The following is a 25,270-nucleotide window of genomic DNA, read 5'->3' as shown; positions in this document are numbered from 1 at the left end:
GGGGAGCAGCAGGCAGAGGAAGAAGCAGGTTCCCTGCCAAGCAAGGAGCCCAATGTGGGACTCTATCCTAGGACCCCAGTATCATGACCTGAGCCCAAAGAGATGCTTAATAAACTAAGCAACCCAGGCATCCCCAAGAATATGGATTTTTTTTTAAAAAGTGATCTGCTCAATGGAAACACAGAAAAAATTCTAGTCTGAAACATGAGAATGATTACAAAAACAAAAATCAAGAATATAATAAAGAAGCATTTAAAAACACTGTTGCCGGGGCACCTGGGTATCTCACTGGGTTAAAGCCTCTGCCTTCGGCTCAGGTCATGATCTCAGGGTCCTGGGATGGAGGCCTGCATCAGGCTCTCTGCTCAGTAGGGAGCCTGCTTCCCCCCCACCACCTGCCTTTCTGCCTACTTGTGATCTCTCTCTCTCTCTCTCTCTCTCTCTCTCTCTGTCAAATAAATAAATAAATAATTAAAAAACCAAAAACATGTTGCCTTCCAGGTTTTATAGCAACTTTTTTTTCACAATTATTGTGCTTTTTTTTTTTTTTAAAGATTTTCTTTATTTATTTGAGAGATAGAACGAGAGAGAGCATGAGAGGGGAAAAGGTCAGAGGAAGCAGCTGCCTCCCCATGGAGCTGGGAGCCCAATGTGGGACTCAATCCCGGGACTCCAGGATCATGACCTGAGCTGAAGGCAGTCGCTTAACCAACTGAGCCACCCAAGCGCCCATAATTACTTTGCTATTTACTCTTAGCTTTTCTTGAATTTATTTTTTTCAGTGCAATTCCTACCTTATCCATGCAAAATTAGGTTGTTTCACAATTCTTCGTAAAAATGCATTGCTTAGCTCATTGCCATAATAATTATTAAATTTACAAATAACATTAATACAAATGAACACGAATACACTAATTGCAAAGGGGAAGATGTTTGAGAATATGAACTGGTTATAGATAATCTACAAGGCCAATCATCAGAATGAACATATTCAGAATAAGGTCTAGATGTAGGATATAAATATGACTAAAAATCAAAAGGAAATATTTATCACTTGTGTTAATCTAGATTACGTCTAAATAAAAAACGGCCACATTTACCAAATGTCTGACTTATTTCACTTAACTTTTAAATCTATCCATGTTGTAGTAAATGCTAGGTTTTTTTGGGGGGAGCTGAATAATATACCATTGTATATATATATATATATACACATCTTCTCTATCCATTCATCCATTAAAGGAGAGATACCAAAATATAGACTTTTTTAATATGTATATGTTTTATACATATATGAAATATATGATTGTATAAATATTATGTATTATATACTGACCAGTATGGATTCATCTCAGCTAGTCTGGATTGCCCACATGGCTATCTCTAGACTCTTGCCTATATTATGGAATGTATTCACTAAAGAAAGATAAATTATATTCTATAACCAAAAGTGAGTTGCTTTGGAGCAAAACTGATTAGTCTGTTTAGTGATAATAAATGAATTTATGATATGTACATGGTTTCAGTGAAGTCCTACAGGCTGGCCATGTAAGTAGAATGTACCGCCTGTGTGATTAATTTAAGAGATCCCAACCACAAGCCAACTTTGGATTCTTATTACTGAGGTACTTGAAATACAAGCCAGTAGTAGCTCTAAACCTGGAGACAAAGATGTTCCAATATGACCCAGTGTAGAAGGACAAAGAAGCCTGGACCTGAAATCACCAGACCCCTTTCAATGAGTATCCTGGTTCCTGCTTGGTATCCACTGCCTTTAATCAAACTGTTCCAGAAGTATAAACTATTTGACTTCTGTGAATCCTTTCATTAATCAAACACTGAAGGTGATTATATGTAATTAATGCATATATATCTGTATAGATAACATATATTATATATACACATACATACGTCTCCTAGCTCTCTCTGTCCACTGAGAAGGCCTACAAGCACGGACACTTGAGGACCAATGAGCACACTTAAAACCCAGATTTTGGTTTTTAAATAACATAGAAAAGAAAATAGGGTTTCATGGATCCTTCGCTGATTGCAGGACTAGGCAAGGTGATGCTGGAACATCTTATAGTCTAAGAATCCAAAAAGGTACTTAAAAAATGATAGGAACATGTCAAAATAATGTGGAAATCTACTTCAAAGAGTTACAACCAGCCAAATATGGGACAATTTAAGTTAAAAATATTAACAGAATGAATTAGGAATCCAAGAATCCATAAGGATATAAACAAAGAGGAGGGAAAGGTCTTTCTTACAGTAGAAATGCTAATTAATAAATGTGTAAAAAGGGGCGCCTGGGTGGCTCAGTGGGTTAAGCCACTGCCTTCGGCTCAGGTCGTGATCTCAGGGTCCTGAGAGCGAGCCCCGCGTCGGGCTCTCTGTTCAGCAGGGAGCCTGCTTCTCCCTCTCTCTCTGCCTACTTGTGATCTCTCTGTCAAATAAGTAAATAAAATCTTTAAAAAAAAAAAATAAAATAAAATAAATGTGTAAAAAAGAATGAAAAATTATCATAATTACCATTTGGGCAATAACCATATCAATAACTATTTCAAGTAAGATTTATTAATAGCACAGATGAGACAAAATGGTAATTTTACAGCAGAGAAATCTGACAGGTACCACCTTAATAAAGTGATCAGAGTTAACATCATCAATATTGAGCAAAGAGGTATCTTATGCACCCAGATATGAGAAACTAACAAAGAGGGGTACAACATCACCTCTGTAGTACTTCTGGTTAAAATGGATAATCTGAATCAAGTCCTAAGAAAACATCTGACAAACTCAAAGTGAAGGATATTCTACAAAATAAATACCTCACACTCTTCAAAAATATCAGTTTAATGTAAGACTAAGGAATGATAAGAGATTTAAGATTAGAGAAGCATGACAACTAAGAGCAACAAGTGATTGTGGATTAATACTGAAAAAAGGAAGTTTTTTGTTTTTGCTAAAAAGGAGTATTTATTAATGGTATTAATGTCAAAACTGTTGAAATTTAAGTAAGTTATCTCAGGTAATTTTAATGTTAATTTCCTGATTTTGCTAATTATACTAAGGATATATAATAATTCCAAAGCAAAATCAAGAGGTACTTATAAAAATCCAGAAGTATAGGGGTGCCTGGGTGGCTCAGGGGGTTAAGCCTCTGCCTTCTGCTCAGGTCATGATCTCAGAGTCCTGGGATCGAGCCCCACATCGGGCTCTCTGCTCGGCAGGGAGCCTGCTTCCTCCCCTCTCTCTCTCTGCCTGCCTCTCTGCCTATTTATGATCTCTGTCAAATAAATAAATAACATCTTAAAAAAAAAAAAAATCCAGAAGTATAAAGTACTCATTTCTGGCTTCACTTACATTATATTGTTGACATATTTTTTCCAATTCAACTATAAACATTTTATTTAAGAGGGGCGCCTGGGTGGCTAAGCTGGTTATGCATCTGCCTTCAGCTCAGGTCATGACTCCCAAGATCCTGGGATCAAGCCCCGAGTCAGGGTCCTTGCTCAGTGGGAGCCTGCTTCTCTCTCTCTCCCTCTGCCTGCCATTCCCCCTGCTTGTGCACTCCCTCCCTCTCTGTCAAATAAATAAATAAAATTTTTTAAAAACATTTCATTAAGAGTAATAAAATCCTATAGCTGTGCCATAGTTTCTCTATGTATTCTATCTTGATTAAGAGTATTTTCCCAGAATTTTTACCTACATAAATAATACTGGCATATACTCTTTATTTCTTTTTATTAACATACAATGTATTATTTGTTTCAGGGCTTCAGTTATGTGATTCATCAGTGTTACACAATTCATAGCACTCACCATAGCACATACCCTCCCCCACGTTCATCACCCAGCCAACCTATTTCTCCTACACCTCTCCCCTCCAGCAACCCTCAGTTTGTTTCCTAAGATTAAGAGTCTCTTATGGTTTGTCTCCCTCTCTGGTTTCTTCTTGTTTCATTTCTTCCCTCTCTTCCCCTATGATCCTCTGTCTTGCTTCTCAAATTCCTCATATCAGTGAGATCATACGATAATTATCTTTCTTTGATTGACTTATTTCGCTTAGCATAATACTCTAGTACCTCTAGTTCTATCCACATCATTGCAAATGGCAAGATTTCATGGGGTTTTTGATGGCTGCATAATATTCCATTGTGTATATATACAACTTCTTTATTCATTCATCTGTTGATGAACAACTAGGCCCTTTCCTTAGTTTGGCTCTTGTGGACACTGCTGCTATAAACACTGGGGTGCATGTGGCATATAATCTTTAAACAATACTTTGAATCATTTCTTAAAATAAATTTCTATCCATATAATGATCACCTCACATTTTTAGCTTTCATCTTATGCATACATTGCCAAATGCTCTTCCTAGAAGACTACCAACACTCTTCCCTTCCCTTCCCTTTCCCTCTCCCAGACTCATCATGAACAACCACACACAGCAAAGGGTATTTCCAATTTTGAAAATTCCTGAGCCATATCTATTAGGTGACTCCTTTGGAACCTTATTATTACTTCATATCTTGCTTTTTATTATTTGGGAAGGTATTATTTCATATGTGACCTGGCCACTTGAATTTTCATTTTTTTTTTAAATTTTCACTTTTTTTTTCTTAACAATTTTTTTTTTCTTTTCCAATTTTTTATCCTTGGATCTTTCATCAAAAGGACTACATGAGGGGCGCCTGGATGGCTCAGTCGTTAAGGGTCTGCCTTCGGCTCAGGTCACAATCCCAGAGTCCTGGCATCAAGGCCCAAATCAGGCTCCCCGTTCAGTGGGAAGCCTGCTTCTCCCTCTCCCATACCCCCTGCTTGTATCCCCTCTCTAGCTGTCTCTCTTTGTCAAATAAATAAATAAAATCTTTAAAAAAAAAAAAAAGATGAAATGGATATAAAAAGCTTTCATTATTTTGAAGCAATGAAATTAATTATCCGTCATACTTAAAATAACTTTCCTAGTCTTAAAAAAAAAAAAAAAAACAAAAACCTTTCCTAGTTTTTTGAAATGTTGTTCATTGTTAAAATTCTGTTTCTGTAAGATACAGGCTTCTTTCTTAATTTTACAGGCCTATCATTATTTATATGATTATTTAGCTGATTTAGACTCTCACAGTAAGTGGTTTTTCCACAAATGGTTTCCTGGCTATCACAACACCATTTACTTAATCCCCACTTTCCCCACTGATCTGCATAACCACCTTTACCACAGGCTAATACATTCTTCAGTAACTTTCAGTTGGATTTTAAATTTTATTGTGCTCCTTTTGTTATAGCAGTCTTAGAATACATTTTAATAATTTATTGGGTAAATGCCCTTGTGATTACTACACCTCTGAATCATTCATCCTACTAATGAACTTAAAAGCCAATTGGTCGCACTCCCTGCACTCTTAAAAAACACACTGAGTTTTTTTATGGAATCACATTAAATTAATAGTTATGGCAACTGATATATCCAAATTGTTCTATAATTGCTTTAATCTCAACATTTTTAATTTTCCTTGAAAATTATATATTTCATTAAGACTTGTTCTAATAGTATGCATAAGAATTGTCTAAATTATTTTAATCTACTACATATTATAAGTCAATTTCAATTAAATATTGAAATATTTTATATGAGCTCTTTTTTTATTTGTCCCCCTAAACGCACTATCTTAAGATTTTCCCAGCTTAAGGGTACCTACGTGGCTCAGTCAGTTAAGTGTCCACTCTTGGTTTTGGCTGGGGTTATGATCTCAAGATTGTGCGACTGAGCCCCACATCAGCTCCACACACAGCGTGGATCTGCCTGAGATTCTCTCTCCCTTTCCCTCTGCCCCTTCTGCTTTTGCATTCTCTCCTCCCCACCCCTGCTTTCTACAATAAATGGATAAATCTTTTAAATATATATATATATATATCTTTGATGCAAAGAATTAAGTGAGACAAGTACTGATTCAACCAAGTTTCACTGACTTCACTCAAAAAAACACACAACACAAGGTCTTCATAATGGCCTAAGAAAGTCATGCACCAAGTGGCCTCTACTTTTCTCCACCTTGATTACTTATCCCCAGCCACTATAGACTTCTAAACTATGTTAGGCATGCTCCTACCCTGTCTTGTTTTAAAGAAAATACACATTAAAATATTTAGAGGTAAAGAATCATTATGTTTGTACCTAATTCAAACAATCCAAAAAAGAAAATTTGTATGTACATAAGCAAAAGAGAGAAAGAGAATGAACAAGCAAATGTGATCAAATGTTAACTTCTGGACAATCTAGATAAAGGATATAAAGGAATTCCTTTTACCATTTTGGTTACTTTTCTCTAAGTCTGAAATTATTTCAACGTAAAAAGTAAAACAAACAAACAAACAAAAAAGTCCAGCCTCAAAATTAGACTTGACAAATATCAGCATCCCCAAGTTAAAGATGGAAAAAGTGTCAAAACAATCAATTAATTAGAAAACAGGTGAAGCGGAAGTCTATTTTCTCAAATCTGTAGTTTACTTCCCACAGAAAAGGTTAACATTTCAACATAATGAGTATTTCATCAATAGACTATAAAGATCCCTGAGAAAAACAATGTGTGGTTATTCATAATCTGATCTTACTGTATTTCCTTCCTCACAAGGTCTGATGTTACTGGTATTTGAAAAATAAAATTTTTTTGACTCATCATTGATGAGCACATAAATAGTTGTTTATGCATCAGAAAAATCTAAGTCTAATCAATACCACAGCACTCAAATCAGTTATGTTTTTCACATTCCAGTAAACTAACCTATAATTTTTAAACTCAGGTGATTATATTCATTGTACCACGAAAATACACTGCTAAATATATCATTTACCTGAGAACTGCCACTGAAACCAGGAGGCTGGCTGTATTCTGTGGAATCAATAATACTACTGCAAAATGAAGAGAGAAAAATATGACATCAGTGTTTACATTACTCCAGCAACAGAAAAGGTAAACCTAAAAAATACACCATATCTAAGTCCAGTATTTCTAATTTCTAAGCAAAAAGAATATTTATTGCCAATAATTAGATATCAAATAAATGTATAACCCGTAAACAATCAGCCAGTATTTAAGCAATTTACAAACCCTTCACCCCACCACCTCAAACAAACAGACCATGAAAGAGTATCAATAGGGAATAATCACAAAACAGGTGTTACAGAAATGTATCTGCTCTAATTTCATTTTCAGATATGAACACTATTTAAGGAAAAAAGGACTCAAGAGTTATTAGGAAAAGAGCACAAGCAAGCAATCAAAGTTCAGTTAAGAAGAGATCCTGTTACGCCACTTAAGAGCTATATGTCCCCAGACACTTACTTTCTAAGCACTCCATTTCCTCATATTCAAAGTGAGATGAGTGGGGACTATCTCTACTGTATCTCTAGATTATCTCCAGGTCCAAAATGCTATGATAATAATCTCACATGAAGGAAAATTATCAAAGGAATGGAATAAAGGTAAAATACCAATAATCTTTTTTTTTTTCTTCACGAACCAAAACCTATATACTAGTTTTCTCTCCCTGATCAAAAACATAATCTGCGGGGCGCCTGGGTGGCTCAGTGGGTTAAAGCCTCTGCCTTCAACTCAGGTCATGATCCCAGGATCCTGGGATCGAGCCTCACATCGGGCTCTCTGCTCAGCATGGGGCCTGCTTCCTCCTCTCTCTGCCTGCCTCTCTGCTTACTTGTGATCTCTGTCTGTCAAATAAATAAATAAAATCTTTAAAAAACAAAACAAAACAAAAAAACATAATCTGCTTTCTGCATTGATTCTTTTTATTTGGTTGTAACTTCTGTGCATTTTCCTACCTAAGCCTAGAAAAATCTCTGAAACTATCTTTTTCTTCCTATTATTTCTATCTTCACCACTTCTATATTCTTCTCATCTTTAAATAAGTAAGCCTGTGAAGACCATTAACACCTGAAAACGGCAAAACATGTATCAACCATGATTAACCTTGTTATTTACTTTTTTTAAATTCTCCTTTCATATTACCACTATAAAAAACTATTTATATTGTCTACCCTAATGAAATTTAGACAAGTGAAGGTATTGATTGTGACAGTTGTCTATACACAAAATCATTCTTTACTTTAGTAATCAAATAACCTCAAAAGTTATAACATGAGAGGCTTTCTTAAGGGTACACAGAGTGGGTCTGAATTTTACCCCTGAGCAACTAAATGACTCTGGGCAAGTGATTAATCTTATTTGGCCTCAGTTTCTCCATCTATTAAATAAGGAAGAGACTTCAGAGAGGTGTAAAATTTAAATAAGTATGTTCCTAGTGGAACTCCAAAAAAGATGGTAAACATTCAATAAACTTTACTATTAATATAAAATTAGTCAATAACATACAACCTCCACATTTTAAAAAGTACAATAAATCAGATGGAACTGTTCTCACAATAGTCTTATAAAAGAAAAATGCAACACTTTTTTGTTTTAAGATTTTATTTATTTATTTGTTTATTTATTTATTTATTTGACAGAGAGAGAGACATAGTGAAAGAGGGAACACAAGCAGGGGGAGTAGGAGAGGGAGAAGCAGACTTTCCACAGAGCAAGGAGCCCGATGCAGGGCTCGATCCCAGGACCCTGGGATAATGACCTGAGCCAAAGGCAGATGCTCAACGACTGAGCCACCCAGGCACCCCAAAATGCAACAAATATTAAAAGAACCTAATTCCTTGTGTAACTGTTCCTTCAGTAAGGCTCAATTATATTAGAAAGAAACTTCAAAGCACTTACACTACAAATTAAAGAATTTTATAACAGGTTGCTTTTGATGAAATATAACCAGTGATCACTGTCCTTGCAGTGTCATGCACTGGCATGACTAGATTGTGTGCTACTTTTAGTGTACTCCATCTAGGGACTAACAGGGCTAAAAATGAAAAAACATGCATTCAACATCTCTGTTCGGGGTGCCTGTGTGTCTCAGTCAGTTAAGCGTCTGCCTTCAGCTCAGGTCATAATCCCAGGGTCCTGCAATCAAGCCCCAGGTCAAGCAGGGGCTCAGGCATCAGGCTCCTTGCTCGGAAGGAAGTCTGCTTCTCCCTCTCCCACTCCCTCTGCCCCTTTCTCTCAAATAAATAAATACATAATCGTTTAAAGAAACAAAATCTCTCTGTTCTTTTTACTAATGAAATGTAATCCGCTAGCATTTTTATAAACATTAACAAAATTGTGTAGCTGTGTATTTAGAGGTCAGGAGAACAGAGCATTTCTAGATATTATTTTTTATGGCGTTACTATTCAGATTTGACTGCAAACCTGAATAATGATATTGATACATCAGTGTCTACAGTAAGATTACATGTCAAATACATATTTTTTAAACACCCATCAATTTATAAAAGATGTTGAAATTACAGGTTCTAAATAGTATTTTGTTAATAGTGACTATAGAGTTTGAAATTTATGTTCTATCAGAATCTTACTCACTAGGAAAAATTTATTGATGCATACAAGGACTACAACAGAAGAAATCTGAAAAACAAACCTCTTTAATTCTTCTCTAAAAAATGTGTGTGTGTGTACAAAATAACATAAGTAGAAGAAAATATAAAAAGCACTGACGATCTAGGTCCTCTTGATTATGGCGTTATACCACTTCTTAACTCTAAGTCAGCCACAGTCACCAGATGGTAATGACGACAATGGCAGAAGCTCTATTATGTACTAGGCACTGCCCTCTTAACTCTAAGGTAGATACTATTATCATTCCCATTTCTCAAATCAGGCATAGAGAGATTATGTATTTAGCCCAAGGTAACAAAGTTAGCAAACAGCTGAGTTAGGATTCAAACCCATGCAGTTAGGCTCCAGAACCACCATACTCTATCTGTATTCCTTGGGCACATGATGTTCTCTAACTGAAGAGGGGGGATTTGTTCACCCCAACTCACAGACATAATGTTAGGAGAAAAGTGAAAGAATAGCACACTATGAATATGAAAGAGAGACAATTATTTAAAATATATATCATCAAAGAGAAACAGTTATTTAAAATAAATGTCATTACAAAACTTTAATAAAAACAAAAAAAAGGCAAGGTCAAGAAAAAAATTTCAGGGTAGTGACTAAAGCAGATTCAGGAATAATACACTTAAATCAAGACAGGGAAAATGAGTTGACAAAAAAAAAGAAATCCCAATGTTTTCACTGGGAAAATGAGAAGCTTAGCTAAAAACATAAATGAAAACTATGCAGCATTAACCCAAATTACAAGGGAAATTCAATTTCACATATAAGCTATATCCATAATGAACAGGTAGTCTAGAGCAAATAGTGGTTCATTCTTGGTAAAAAATACTAGATGACTACCTTTTGATTGGGCGTTTATTTGAAAAAGATGGTTCACATTTAAATTACCGACAGATACATTAGCTAATTAAATTATAGAGAATTTTTTATTCTGTGAGCAAACTATAGTATATTAAGATTGTTTAAGGCTGAACATTAGGGGCACCTGGGTGGCTCAGTCGATTAACCCTGAGCTTAATGCAAAACTTTGGCTCAGGTCCTGATCCCATGGAGCCCAGCATCAGGCTCCCTGCTCAGCGGGGAGTCTGTTTTCCCCTCTCCCTTTGCCACCCTCCACCTTGTGCTCTCTCTCTCTCTTTCAAATAAATAAACAAAATCTTTAAAAAATCATTTAAGGCTGAACATTAAAAAAATTAATGAGGGTTTTAAATAAATAAGGAAATTGAATGGTCAAAAAAATGCTATGCACACACATGAGATCAGACTAACCACTGTCATTCATTTGTTCTTTCATTATATAAACTTAGGATAGAGAAGAATAAACTTAATTTTAATAAATTTAATAAACTATATGGGGCTAGAGCCAAAACCTGTTCCCTTGCAGTATTATACATAAAATTATTAAATCAGTTACACAAAACAAAGCATGCTAAGCAACATGTTAACCTGAAAATAATTTGATTATAAATTTTAATAATGATTAATTAAAATCAAATATGGTTTTAATTTCTTAAAACAATAAAGTATGTTACTATTTTATTTCCTTTCTACCATGGCAGTACTCCATAATATTATAAACACATAAGAACCAAATCACTTGTTCTTCTCATAATCTTTTCTGTTATTTAACAAAGGTTTTCCTCTGCTACATCAGAGTGATCACATCATTTCTTATATAAGAACTGAAGTATTACACTCCAAATTAATGGTAAATCTCATTTACTAAACAGCGAAAACTCTTGTGGGCCCCACTTACGCAGACACCTCAAGAGACACTGGTAATCAGTCTTCATGTTTGTTTTTCCTTTCTGATTTTACCAAACCCTTTAACATTTGATACAACTATTCAAACAAATTGTCCAGTATCAATGTGACTCATCTGTCCACTAACAGCAGCAGCAGCTAACATCTATGGAGTGCTTACTGTGTGCCAGGCATTATTCTCATTTCTTAAAAAAAATATGTATTATCACATTTAATCAGTGAAGACAGGTATTATCCTTATTATACAAATGAGAAAACTGAGGTATACAAAAGTTAATAAACTTGCCTAAGATCAAAATGCTGATAAGTTGTAGAGGTGAAATTTGAACCCAGGCAGTGTAATTCCAGAATTTTTAAGGAAGACTTCCAAAATTACATACATTTTCTCTTCTCAAATATCACTGCCCTCCCATTTTTGAACCAAAAGTTTCTCTCTTCTTTTCAATGTTTCATTTTCAACTCTGTGATGACTTCCAAAACTCTTTCACTTCCCAATGCTTAATGAGTTCCAAAGTAAGGATGCCTCCATTATAATACTGGTTATGCCACTAATCGTGTGATACTGGGCAAACTGCTTCATCTCTAGAATAAAAGTCCCTCAGATGTACAATGAAGAGGATAAAAAAACCGTACTGCACAGCATTTTTCTGAGGGTTATATGAGATAGCACGTGTGTATTACAAAACCACACCTCATACATAGATATCACTATGACAGTTACAACTTTTATGAATAAATACAGTTCTCTAAGACAGTAATAACGTCTTGATTTTGATGCAAAATCTAATTGAAAATTACCAGGAAATCTTTTCTAATACACTCTCAGACTCTTTACAAAGAGATAGTACTATTACTCATCTTCGTATTTGAAAGAACTTCATCATGATATTTTACAACAAACTTCGTGAAAATAAACACTGCTGACTCCAAAGGCCTTTTTAGCAACACATAGTTCGGCTTTTAAAAATATTGGGCTCAAAAAGATTACATAAAACTTCAATTCCTAAAACCTAAAACTCTAAAAATCACATACTTTTGTGACTTATTTGAAAGTAAAACTTGCCCTGCACAGATCTGTTATCATTTCACTATGAACATCATGTTTCAATGCTAAAATATTAATGTGCCTGATTATGTGTAACGGTCTCTTATTCTTCCATCAGTAACATATAATAACTATGGAGCAGGGGGTGGGAGACAGAGAGAACACTAAATACTCAAACACTTCGGACTCCAAAGGTTTCAAAAAATGTTATAGGAACCTATATATTTTACAGCTTGGATTTACTTGAGAAATGCAACTTCAGTAGTAAAAATACTGGGTTCCAGATTACATATCTATGGCCTCTAGGAAAAAGAAGAAATTCAGTTTGTTTTTAAAAAAACAGATGTTACTACAGTATTTCAGAACTCCAGAAAAATGCTCCCCAATACCCTTATTAATTGTCCTTTTTTAATTATACATGGTTAGGGAGGGTTGTAGTTACACAGTGCATATGGGGACTATATGAACCTAATATTTATACTGCCTTTTAAAATGTCTGTAACTCCAAAATTATTCCTAAAGTTGAAAAGGAAAAGCAAAAGAGCAACCTATTTTAAAGTTTTCTTTATAACAATAGTTTACTTACTGCTGGCAGATACAAAAAGCAAGTATGACGAAAAATGTCTGAAAGACAGAATAGGTCTAAATCTATTGCTTGCTGCCTCTGGAATTCTCCTTGGCAGAATTTAAAAAAACAAAAGATTAAGCTCTAAAGAATAAGACTGATGAGACTGATCCGCCTCCAAAACTAGTGAAAGTCGCAGTTTGTTAGGCTAAGTGCAATGTTTAAACACTTTATATTCTACTACCATTTTCTAGTAAGGGAAAATAGTTCAGAATTTAGTTTTAATTCACCGAGGAGAAATTTTTAATTATCAAATGATACAGAAAACACAAATGTTAGTGTTACAAAAGCCCAGTTATCTGAAATAACCTTAGAAAAGGTTTTTAAGGCAAAGAAAGCAGGAAAAAGCACTCCAAAAACTTACGATTCAAAGGTAGAGGAGCTGAAGAACAGGGAAAATATGCTAGAACTTGCATATGTGAAAGACCGTAAACAGCAGAAACAAAAAATGGTACTAGCACTTAAAATTTTATGCTTTAGGGCGCCTGGGTGGCTCAGTTGGTTAAGCCGCTGCCTTCGGCTCAGGTCATGATCCTGGAGTCCTGGGATCGAGTCCCGCATCGGGCTGGGCAGGGAGCCAGCTTCTCTCACTGCCTCTGCCTGCCTCTCTGCCTACTTCTGTGTACTCTCTCTCTCTCTCTCTGACAAATAAATAAATAAAATCTTAAAAAAAAAAATTTATGCTTTATTCAGTTACCCTTATAACTAAAACAGGGTTACCAGGTATTCTGACTGTTTTCCCAACCTCCCCCATCCCAGACCTCCCACAATCAAGGTATACCTAAAATAATCAAAGAGGTGAAAAGTTTCCTCTGTGACTAATCTGACAAGACAAAAAGAGGATCTAATCACAGTCTATCAATAAAATCAACAAGAAATGGTTGGTATACATCAATCAATACTCAGCTTCCCACCCAAAGCTTTATTTCAACTTCCCTGACTCTCTCAAGTCCAGAAATTTGATTTCAGGTATTTTGTTTTGTTTTGTTTTCAGGTGTTTTTAAGACATTATAGAAAAATACATAACTTCACATAATTGAGAGTAAAACAGAAATCTTTATTTTATCCTCTCTAAAAGGTGAAATAAGCTAAAAATATAAAACATTAGTATTAAATATTTGAGCTTTCTTTAATGAAAAAAATTATATCTGATTTAAAGGTTTATTTAGACACATCTCAGTAATACAGACATATTCACTACCTACTAAACCAATGTTTACATATTTTTAAAGTATGATTCCCCCAAACTTGCATTTAAATCTCTGGGATCCACCACCAACCTTATGATGAGATTTGGAGGAAGGATTCAAAAATCTTCATTACAAACAAGAGTCTTAGTTAAAACTTATACACACTGGAATTTGGCCTATTCACACCTCAGATTTCAGAACTGAAATATACTGTTATCACCATTAAGTGATGACAAATTATACTTTATAACAAGAACTCAAAGGTGCTTTTAAAAAAAATCCTGAAATGCCTACAAATCAAATATAAATACCACAGCTTCAGAGTTAAAAGCCTTTTGATTATTTTAATTTTTGGAATCAAAGTCTTATTCACATATTCTAAGCAGAAAAATTCATTTGCCAGCATAACGTATTTTTCATCCTAAAGCTATGTAACCATGAGAGTAGGGTTCTAGGGGCTATCATATTCACAACTGTATATCCAGTCCCTATAAGAAGGGACTGTTAAACATGTCTTATATGCCCTCCAAAGCTGGCTGAGTTACTGAAGAATAAACTCTTCAGACATTCTTTTTTTTTTTTTAAGATTTTATTTATTTATTTGACAGAGATCAGAAGTAGGCAAAGAGGCAGGCAGAGAGAGGGGGGAAACAGGCCCCCTGCTGAGATCATGACCTGAGCAGAAGGCGGAGGCTTAACCTACTGAGCCACCCAGGCACCCACTCTTCAGACATTCTAAATAAAGAAACTGCACAGTTTCAGAAAAGGTTTTCACAACTTGCTAATTTTCTACTACCTATCAATTTAATGAGAGATTGCAGATGTAGGACACCTAGGTGGCTCAGTCTGTTAAGCATCTGCCTTTGGCTTGGGTCGTGATCCCAGAATCCTGGGATCGAGCCCCACATCAGGCTTCTTACTCAGTAGGGAGACTGTTTCTCCCTCTGCCACTCCCCTGCTTATGAGCTAGGTCTCTCTCTCTCTCTCTCTCAGAAAAATAAATGAATAAAATCTTTAAAAAAAGAAAGAAAGAAAGAAACTGCAGGTGTATGAAGAGTATGTGCTATATTAATTGACAAGGAAGTTTTTCTGCATTTTGTTTCTTTTTGTTTTGGCTCAAGTTGAAAATTCTGTAAGATTTTCAATTTCCTCCATCTCTTATGACTTTAATTTCAACTCCTTTGCACAATAGGGCAAGTAACTTACACAAAGGCAAGTAACTCCTCAGTACTCCCAACAATTAAACAGTCAACTACTGGTTTTACTATGGCTCCCACACCATATATAAACGTCATTAAAACATAGCAACACATCATTTATGTTCAAAAGTCCTTGATGCAAGTATAGCAGAGATTTGTTAAGATTCACCTAATCTGGGGCGCCTGGGTAGCTCAGTGGGTTAAGCCTCTGCCTTCAGCTCAGGGCATGATCTCCTGGGATCGAGCCCCACATCGGGCTCTCTGCTCAGTGGGGAGCCTGCTTCCCCCTCTCTCTCTGCCTGCCTCTCTGCCTACTTGTGATGTCTCTCTCTCTCTCTCTCTCTCTCTGTCACATAAATAAATAAAATCTTTAAAAAAAGAAAAAAGATCCACCTAATCTTGGAGATATGGAAAAAAGTGTCAGCCTGTGTGTGGAGAATTTCCTGTATTGTTACAATTTCCCTCTTGAATAAAGGAAATAAAGAATAAATAAAAACTCTTTAGGTTTATGTAGGAAGATTTGTTTAAAATATATAATTACAGACATACTTGTAAGGATTAGAGTTAGACTTGACCACAAAAACATTTCAATTCCTGGGGTGCCTAGGTGGCTCAGTTGATTAAGCATCTGGGTCTTGGGATCAAGCCCTGTGTTAAGCTCTGCGCTCAGAACAGAGTCTCCTTAAGATTCCCTCCCTCTACCTTTCCCTCTGCCCCTGCCCCCACTAGTCAGCTTTCTAAATAAATAAATAAAATCTTTTTAAAATTTTCAATCCTGGGGCATCTGGGTGGCTCAGTCGTTAAGCCTCTGCCTTCAGCTCAGGTCATGATTCCAAGATTCTGGGATCAAGCCCTGCATCAGGCTCCCTGCTCTACCGGAAACCTGCTCCTCCCTCTCCTACTCCCCCTGGTTGTGTTCCCTCTGTCGCTGTCTCTCTGTCAAATAAATAAATAAAATATTAAAAAAAAAAAAAAAAAAGAAAGAAAATTTCAATTCCTATTTTTTTTTTTTTTTAGATTTTATTCATTTATTTGTCAGAGATAGAGGGAGAGAGAGCGAGCACAGGCAGACAGAATGGCAAGCAGAGGCAGAGGGAGAAGTAGGCTCCCTGCCGAGCAAGGAGCCCGATGTGGGACTCGATCCCAGGATGCTGGGATCATGACCTGAGCCGAAGGCAGCTGCTCAACCAACTGAGCCACCCAGGCGTCCCTCAATTCCTATATTTTAAAAAAATTTTCTCCCCAAGTAAAATAAAGCAACTGAACTAATAATAAATGCCAAAAGTACCAAGAACTTAAGCATTAATATCTCAAGAAAGATCCATTAACACAGGGTCATAATCCAGCCAAAGACATAGTATACAAGAATTAGGACCGGGGCAGGGGGAGCACCTGAGTGGCACAGTCAGTTAAGCATTTGACTCTTGGTTTTGATTGAGGTCCTGATTTCAGAGCCATCCAAAACCACCACCCACCACCACACATTTTTTTTCTTTTTATGATTGCAGGTAAATATAATTGCATAAGTAAACATAATCGTTCACTGACACAATTGAGCTAAAGAAGAATTTCATAATCTAGTCCACACCCATTATGAAATATCAAATTCCTTGAATTTCATTAGTTTACTCAAATTATAAAATACACAAATTCACAAAGTATTAACTCACAACGCTATGTATATATCCTTTTTTTTTTTTTAAGATTTTATTTATTTATTTGTCAGAGAGAGAGAGAGCACACAAGCAGGCAGAGTGGCAGGCAGAGGCAGAGAGAGAAGCTGGCTCCCCGCCGAGCAAGGAGTCCTATGCAGGACTCGATCCCAGCACCCTGGGATCATGACCTAAGCCGAAGGCAGCGGCTTAACCGACTGAGCCACCCAGGCGTCACTGTATATATTCTTAATAATAAATAATTCTAACATTGATAAATTGACCCTTTGCTTTTCCTTCCTATTATGACTACATTTTGATTCAACTGGACCTTTGTCAATAGAAACACAAATTAAAGGTAAGTCTCAAAAACATCTGTTAAAAGTAATTAAATAAAAGCAAAAGTGTCTTCCATAAAGTTTTACCTCCTTTTTATTTATAAACCTCCCTCTTCTACACCACAGACAACCTTAATAATTCAGATTTTAAACTCATAAATATGTCTTTCAAAAAAATTAATTAAATTCATGATCAACTAAAGTTTCTTATGGGAAATGCCTGGGTGGTTCAGTCAGTTAAGCATCTGCCTTCAGCTCGGGTCATGATCCCAGGGTCCTGGGATCTAGTCCCACACCAAGCTCCGCGCTCAGTGGGGACCCTGCCTCACTCTGCCTGCTGCTCCTCCTGCTTGTGCGTGTGTGTGCGCTAACAAATAAATAAATAAAATCTTAAAAAAAAAAAAAAAAGGGAATTCTCTTATGGGTAAAAAGATTTTAAGGATTGGAGAGTCTAAGTCAGAAAATTTTATTTACTGTATTTCCATTGTATTTATTTATTATTTTATCATAGGAAGGCAAAAGTTATTCTGTAAATTTAATTCCAGTAACTACCTGGATCACATTAAAGCATATCTACCTTAAGCATATAGAGAAGTTTAAACTAATACATTATCTCCAAATAAGTTATTTGAAGTTCTGAAAACACAGAGGTGAGAGACTGAAAATTGATGATTCTGAAATACTTGCTTAAAGACAAAGAATTTTAACACAATCATTTCTAAGATAGAAAACACATCAATAAGAAGCATTTAAAAATTTACAAGCATAATTACTGATCATGGTTTTAAAGAAGAATTAAAATCTAAATTTTAGATATTAAATTTTTTGGTCCAAGAATGTTTTAACCTAAAAATCATCAACTATCTTTATCAAGAAGAAATCTGAACAAAAATGTTTCATTTTAATACTTAAAGTTTGAGTTAAAGTTAAAAATTAATATCCTCTGTGCATATTAATAATATGTTAATATCATATATTAATAATCCTCTGAAAGAGTATATTAAGATAGATATGCTGATAGCTGTACTACCAGATAAAAGGACCAATCCCATTTGGCAAAAAGTAAAAAAGACCTGCTTGCCTACTATTCTCTAACTCACTCATAATTTGACACATATAGTTATGCAACAGCAAAGTACAAATTACAGCTCACTATGAATTGTGGAGACTTCCTCCCTCATAATCTAAAGCAGAATGAAAAAGGCCCCGAAAACAGCAATCTTCAGCTTAAATTAATTCTGATAAGAGAAATCTGTAATGGATGAAGGTTTCAAAGTGTTAAAAAAAAAAAAAATTCAACTGATTTTATGAAGGAAAAATCACACACCAACTCCCTCCCCCTCAACCACACTCCAATGAAGCCTGGCTGACAGCTTCTGTTCTGTTGTTTTTTAAAGATTGCATAAGTTTAATTATTAAGTATACTAAAGGTCATGCTTCCGTCAAAATCTAACAAACTAACAAAAATTAAATAAAATTCTTCTAATCAAAAACATATTTTAGGGTGCCTGGGTGGCTCAGTGGGTTAAAGCCTCTGCCTTTGGCTCGGGTCATAATCCCGGGGTCCTGGGATTGAGCTCCATGTCGGGCTCTCTACTCAGTGGGGAGCCTGCTTCCCCTTCTCTCTCTGCCTGCCTCTCTGCCTACTTGTGATCTCTGTCTGTCAAATAAATAAATAAAATCTTAAAAAGTAAAAAAAAAAAAAAAAAAAAAAAATTTAAGTCCTAATCTGTATAAATGCTCATATAAAAATAAAGGAGTATAAGAAAAACTAAATAGTCACAGAATTACAGTACACTATGGGAAATATACAAAACTAGTACACACCAACAGAAGCAGGAACAAAATAAATACATTTTGTTTTAAGTGTTTAATTCTATCGCCTCCTTCCTTTCTCCCCTTCAGTCTTTAGGGAAATGGTATATCAAAAAAGAACAGAGAAGAGTTTCCCCTTGGTTGGATTCTTGGGCAGTGGGGGGAGGGAAGGGTCACTTTGGGAAGGGAGAACTATGTAAGAGATGAATCCAGAAATTTCCAGGCAAAAGGAACAAGGTATAAGTAAAGGTATTTTAACATCCTGTTTCAGGAGTTAAATTTAATTCCAAAGCACAAAAAAAGATATGGAAGGCCATGCAAAAGAGCTGAATCTAAACCAACTTACATGCAGTGGAAAGCCACTGAAGGATTTTAAGCAGGAAAGAAACATGATCAGATTTCTTGCAATACACTGCAAAAGGATAGTTAAAAAGTCATTGCTAGGGCACCTGGGTGGCTCAGTGGGTTAAGCCGCTGCCTTCGGCTCAGGTCATGATCTCAGGGTCCTGGTGATCGAGTCCCGCATCAGGCTCTCTGCTCAGCAGGGAGCCTACTTCTCTCTCTCTCTCTCTCTCTCTCTGCCTGCCTCTCCGTCTACTTGTGATCTCTCTCTGTCAAATAAATAAATAAAATCTTTAAAAAAAAAAAAAAGCCATGTAATACGGAGGGTCTAAACAGCAGGAAGAGAATACATACTATATGAAAATTAGAGCTAATCATGGTATACAGAAGATAGAATCCTAGGGAGAGTAGAGTTAGAGAAAACAGTTACATGTCTTTTGTTTTTCTTCTCATTTCAATACATGATCTAATCATTAACTTAGAATCTACGTAAGGAATTCAATGACCAGACATATAAAAAGAGGTCCTCATTACAGAATAACTGAAATAACAAAAAGCAAAACTGTCTTACATTTAAATAATCAAGTTAATAATTATGGGGGAACAAAGTTACTATGACTGGAACTACATACTATTTCTTAAAAATAAAGAAAAATAGGGGCGCCTGGGTGGCTCAGTGGGTTAAAGCCTCTGCCTTCGGCTCAGGTCATGATCCCAGGGTCCTGGGATCGAGCCCCGCATCGGGCTCTCTGCTTGGCGGGGAGCCTGCTTCCTCCTCTCTCTCTGCCTGCCTGTCTGCCTACTTGTGATCTGTCTGTCAAATAAATAAATAAAATATTTTTTAAAAAAAAGAAAGAAAAATAAAATACTGATAGTATAACATAACATGTTTAATTTCACATCTTAATCTTAAGGGTCATTTCCTAAGAGTCCTTTAGGGCTACATTGTTTTTCCCAAGTGTCTCTCTTAAACCTTGATATTCAAATTACTTGTTCCACAAAAATATCAAAATACTCTTTAAGTCCTATGTTTGCCTGTTTTCATTTCTTCAACTATTAACTAAGTTAACTCAGCCAGAACCTTATCTGACAACAGCTTTGTATAGGATTTTAGCAGTTCTCTGACAAAGTTTTCATAGACTTTATGAAATCCTGAATCTTTTGTAAGATCTGCTACTTTTTTTTTTTTTTAAAAGAATTTATTTGACAGAGAGAGAAAGAGGGAGAGAGCAGACAGAGCACTCACTGAGCAGGGAGCCCAATGAGAGACTCGATATCAGGACCCTGGGATTATGACCTGAGCCAAAGGCAGACCCTTAACCAATTGAGCCACCCAGATACCCCTGCTTATTTTATTTTATAATCAACCATTTCTCATCTCTTCCTTCAATAAAATCCTAATCTAAGACATGATCTCCTCTCTTCCAGACTGTATTTGCTTCCAAACTTTTACCACACTTCCAGCGGCAGAGGGTTGGGACAGAGTCTCTTCTCTATCCCCCACATGGGTACCCCAATAAACATTTTAAAATCTAAATCAGATCCTGCTCAAAACTTTCCCATGATTTTTCTTTTTTAAAGATTTACTTAGTTTTGGGGGAATGGGGCAGAAGGAGAGGGAGAAAGAGTCTTAAACCGACTCTGCCCTCAGGGCAGTCTGACTAGGGGCTCACTCTAATGACCCTGAGATTACAACCTGAGCAGAACCCAAGAGTGGGACACTCAACTGACTATAGATCCTGGGGGCCCTGACTTTCTATGATATTTACACTTCATTCATCTGTCAGCTTAAATATCAACTCCCAGAGAAGCCTGAGTATGCAAACTGACTGGAACTACATGCTATTTCCAGTCTTAATATGCCCTGATCTTTTTAGCAAACCCCTAATATGTTTAATTTTTCTTCCTAATGTACTACTTACGTACTTTATAGTACTACTACTACATCATATATTTATTTGTTTAGTATCTCCCCAAGCCTCACACAGACACCTCCTAAACGGTAAGCTCCATTAAGGGCAGGGACTATGCCAGCTATATTCCAACAAATACAATAGTGCCTAGCCCATATCAGAGCCATTCAATAAATAGAGCCAGTTAAATTAATATAATACTATATTGTCACATGTTACTAAAACCCACCAGTGAGAGACTGAATAACAAACCTGGACAAACAGAAAGAAATGCCACCATTAAACAAGAGAGAGGACAATGGGAACTGTCAGTGAATATTTTGTGAGATGACAATTTTTGCTTACCTGCATACACTCACATAGTATTCCACTGACAAAGATCCCATGTATTTCAGAAAGGGAGCATCATTAACTTAAAGGTAACAATATCCCACAGACTGAGTCATTCCCAGGTGTTTTAAAGAAAACAAAATATAAAGGAAAAAAGTTGAATTACACGGCTAATATGACTCTAGAATCCACTAGAACTCACAAGGATTCTCCAAAAATGGTTAATGAGGAAAATATCAAACACCCAGGAACCTTCATTAACTAGAAGGTCCCCTGTGCCCCTCTCTCCACAGATCAAACCAAGCTAGATCCACCAGAGCCTTCCTAAACTGACACAGGTTTTGAAGGCTGCTGTAATCACTTGTAGTGGCACTGAACTGCCTAACAATTCACATCTTATTCTAAAACTAGTTGTTTGAAAAGAGTCCACTGAGCCATTATCTTAAATGGATTAAGAAGATAAAAACATGTAAAACTGCTCTTACTTTGAACACTTCAAGCAGAAAGTTCAAATTCCAATTTTAGGTAGAATATATTTCATGAACTAGAACTTCAGAGCTAGAAGAACCATGGACATTTACTGTACTTCACAAATACTTAATGAACAAGGCCAGTCGTTACTGCTACTCTAAAACCCAGGGAAACAATCACAAGCAAGACAAATACAATCCCTGTTCTAACAGAGCATATAGAAGAGAACACAAATTAAGAGCACAGAGTAATGAAGAAAATACCCAAGTTTTTAGGGGAAAAGCCCAAGGATTTACTTCATCAAATTTCTCCCTAATATTACCTACCATTTTTCATCTTCTCAAATTATAGACTTTTAAGGTCATTTGCTTTTAACTCACAAGATATTTAAAGCTACTATTATTTCAAGAAATTCACCAAACTTTTAATCCAACAGTGAATTCATAATATTACAATATTCTGCTGTTCATGGCATGAAAATTCAAAGCATTAAGGAAACAGATGGGCCATCTGAATCTCATTTCTAGATAATGACCAAAAGCAATTTCTCAGGGGTTTTGTACATTACATGGAAAAGTTCCCAAGGACTAGTACCATATGTGCATTTTGCAACATAAATCCTAAGTAATTACAAGTTTGAAGCTTTGTACCTGTGTGATGGAGAAGGAGCTTCAAATTGAGGTACTGTGCTATCCTCACTGACAGGAGAGTACAAGCCGCTCATTTCCTGAAAACACAATTATTTGAGTTATAGTGGACACTCCAAACAGAAAATATGTAAGTCAGATAAGTGAGATATATTACGTTCCCTTCCAATCCTAGATTTTTATCAGTCACATTTTTCTCAACATCCCTATTTCTCAAGGGTTCCTCTCCTCAGAGCACAAAAGCAAGATATCTAAAAGTTGAAAGACAACTTTTTCTATGGTACACATTCTTAAAAAACTAGAAACTCTTTAATAAATATTGTTAAGCACTAAGGAAGCCACCAAATGCAGAAAAAGACAATGTAAATATTTCAAATGAGATATACTATATTGTACAATAAGCTAATCATTAATCCAAGAGAGAACCCATTGATAAATATAACTATGAAAGTATGGTACGTGAAGCATTAGGTTCAGCTCTTTGAAGTCCAAACAGGGTATTTTGTTTACTTTAAAAACATCCTCTGAAAGCATTAAGTAACAGTCATCCTGATTCAAATATTACCATTTTAAAATAATGACTTAGGGCTCTCTGCTCAGCAGGGAGCCTGCTTCCTCCTCTCTCTCTGCCTGCCTCTCTGCCTACTTGTGATCTCTGTCTGTCAAATAAATAAATGAAATCTTTAAATAAAATAATGACTTAAAGTCTAACGCATTACCTCAGAGGGAGAAGTCTCTTAATCAACCATTATTGCATAAATTATGCACCTCCGAATCAAACCAACAACCTGTCCTTTTTTATGTGCTATTCTGATCAATGGGAAAGCAGAAATTTTAAAATCCCACTAAAGATACATAATCAGGTAGAATTACGTCTGTGTAATCCAAGCTCAGTTCAGTAACACAGCCAAGATGGGACATAAGCATAGTAGTAACAAGTTAAGAATGCCACATGGGATAATGAATTTCCACAAAATATTAAACTCGAGATCATTTTACATGTCTACATATCAGCAAAAGAAAGTTACAACATGTGAACAATTTAAAACACACACTAAATTTAAATGAAGCTCAGAAAATAATATCACAACATAATAGCCTATGAGCCTCCAAGAGATCTTCCTATTGATTTCCGTAAATTATATTATACTATAAATGCCTAGAGTATTATTCACGTGTTTTCATAACTCTTTGTAAATTAACCTTAGCAGAGTAGATACATAAAAAATTATTTACTTAGTAAAAGTAAAAAAAAAAAAATTCATTAAAATTACAATGTCTTTTACTACAAAACAAAAAGACATCGTAATTTTAATGATAATTGAGGGTTTTGTGGAAGTTAAGTTACTATGATACCATACCAAGAAAACTAAATGATTTTTTCAATCTACCCAAGAATAATTATGGCAATAAAGCAGTGAAAACAAATTTAGAATACATTTAATCATAAAGTGTTCAGAATGCTTTTTCTACAGAAATGCACTCTGAATTAAAATTTAAGTAACATCTGTTACATTTTATATAGTGGAAACAAATCCCATAAATTCAATGCAGTAATTTAAAGGGAAAGTGACAATTTCACGAAACTGAAAATTGCTAGAGATGTGAGAAATTCCTGATTTCTTACTTCCACTCTTTTAATATCCTCTTCCAAAACACTCAGCTCCTTCTGGATCTGTTCCAGTTGCTGTAGACAAAATAGAGAGGGGGGATAAAAAGCTTAAACCAAATCACACTGGCATCACCGTGATCATAAAATAACTTTACACTTGGAAAATAATTTCTAGAAAATTGGACAGTAACAACAGACTGCAGGGATGAAAAACTGCAGACAAAAAGAGCTGCAAGTTCTATGTTAAAAAATACTGAGAAACTTAATGACTTTATTCATTATTCAGATAAAAATGATCAACAAAACTGACAGTGTGACTTAAAAAAAAAAAGGAAACATACAACGACTTTCCAATTACCTCATTTGGTTGCAATTAATGTCAGCACGTGACCTATTAACTCCATTTTAAAATAAAAATTAGTTTCACAGAGGTTATAGCCAAAAACAATCACAAGTTAGCATCTTAACATTTGTCTCTTAAGCATTTTTTAAGACATGTTTAAAGATAATGCTTCATCTGGGTGCCTGAGTGGCTCAGTCAGTTAAGCATCTGCCTTCCGCTCAGGTCATGATCCTAAGATCCCAGGTTCAAACCATATCCCCCATATCTGGCTCCCTACACAGCAGGGAGTCTGCTTCTCACCCTCCCTTTACCCCTCTCTCTGCTTATGCACACACTCTCCTTCGAGCAAGCTTGCTCTCTCTGTCAAATAAATAAAATCTTGGGACGCCTGGGTGGCTCAGTTGGTTAAGCAGCTGCCTTCGGCTCAGGTCATGATCCCAGTGTCCTGGGATCGAGTCCCACA

At 35.8% G+C, this 25,270-nt stretch overlaps 1 protein-coding gene across 2 annotated transcripts in view; it reads right to left on the bottom strand.

The window, feature by feature from the left end:
- The window catches only part of LOC111150846 (ring finger and WD repeat domain 2), a 249,971-nt gene that overhangs the window by 163,915 nt on the left and 60,786 nt on the right, over positions 1–25,270 (bottom strand). For both annotated transcript variants that reach the window (XM_022508477.1, XM_022508479.1), the window contains exons 7-9: positions 24,480–24,539; positions 22,856–22,932; positions 6,856–6,913 (exon numbers count right to left, since the gene is read on the bottom strand). In XM_022508477.1, coding sequence (XP_022364185.1) covers positions 6,856–6,913; positions 22,856–22,932; positions 24,480–24,539 — 195 coding nt within the window. The remainder of the gene's footprint in view (positions 1–6,855; positions 6,914–22,855; positions 22,933–24,479; positions 24,540–25,270) is intronic.

This window comes from Enhydra lutris, unplaced genomic scaffold (assembly GCF_002288905.1).
Source record: "Enhydra lutris kenyoni isolate GAN:26980312 unplaced genomic scaffold, ASM228890v2 scaffoldscaffold24, whole genome shotgun sequence".
Lineage (NCBI taxonomy): Eukaryota > Metazoa > Chordata > Mammalia > Carnivora > Mustelidae > Enhydra > Enhydra lutris.
The sequence above is the reverse complement of the archived record's forward strand: the minus strand, read 5'-3'. Positions and strand labels throughout refer to the sequence as shown.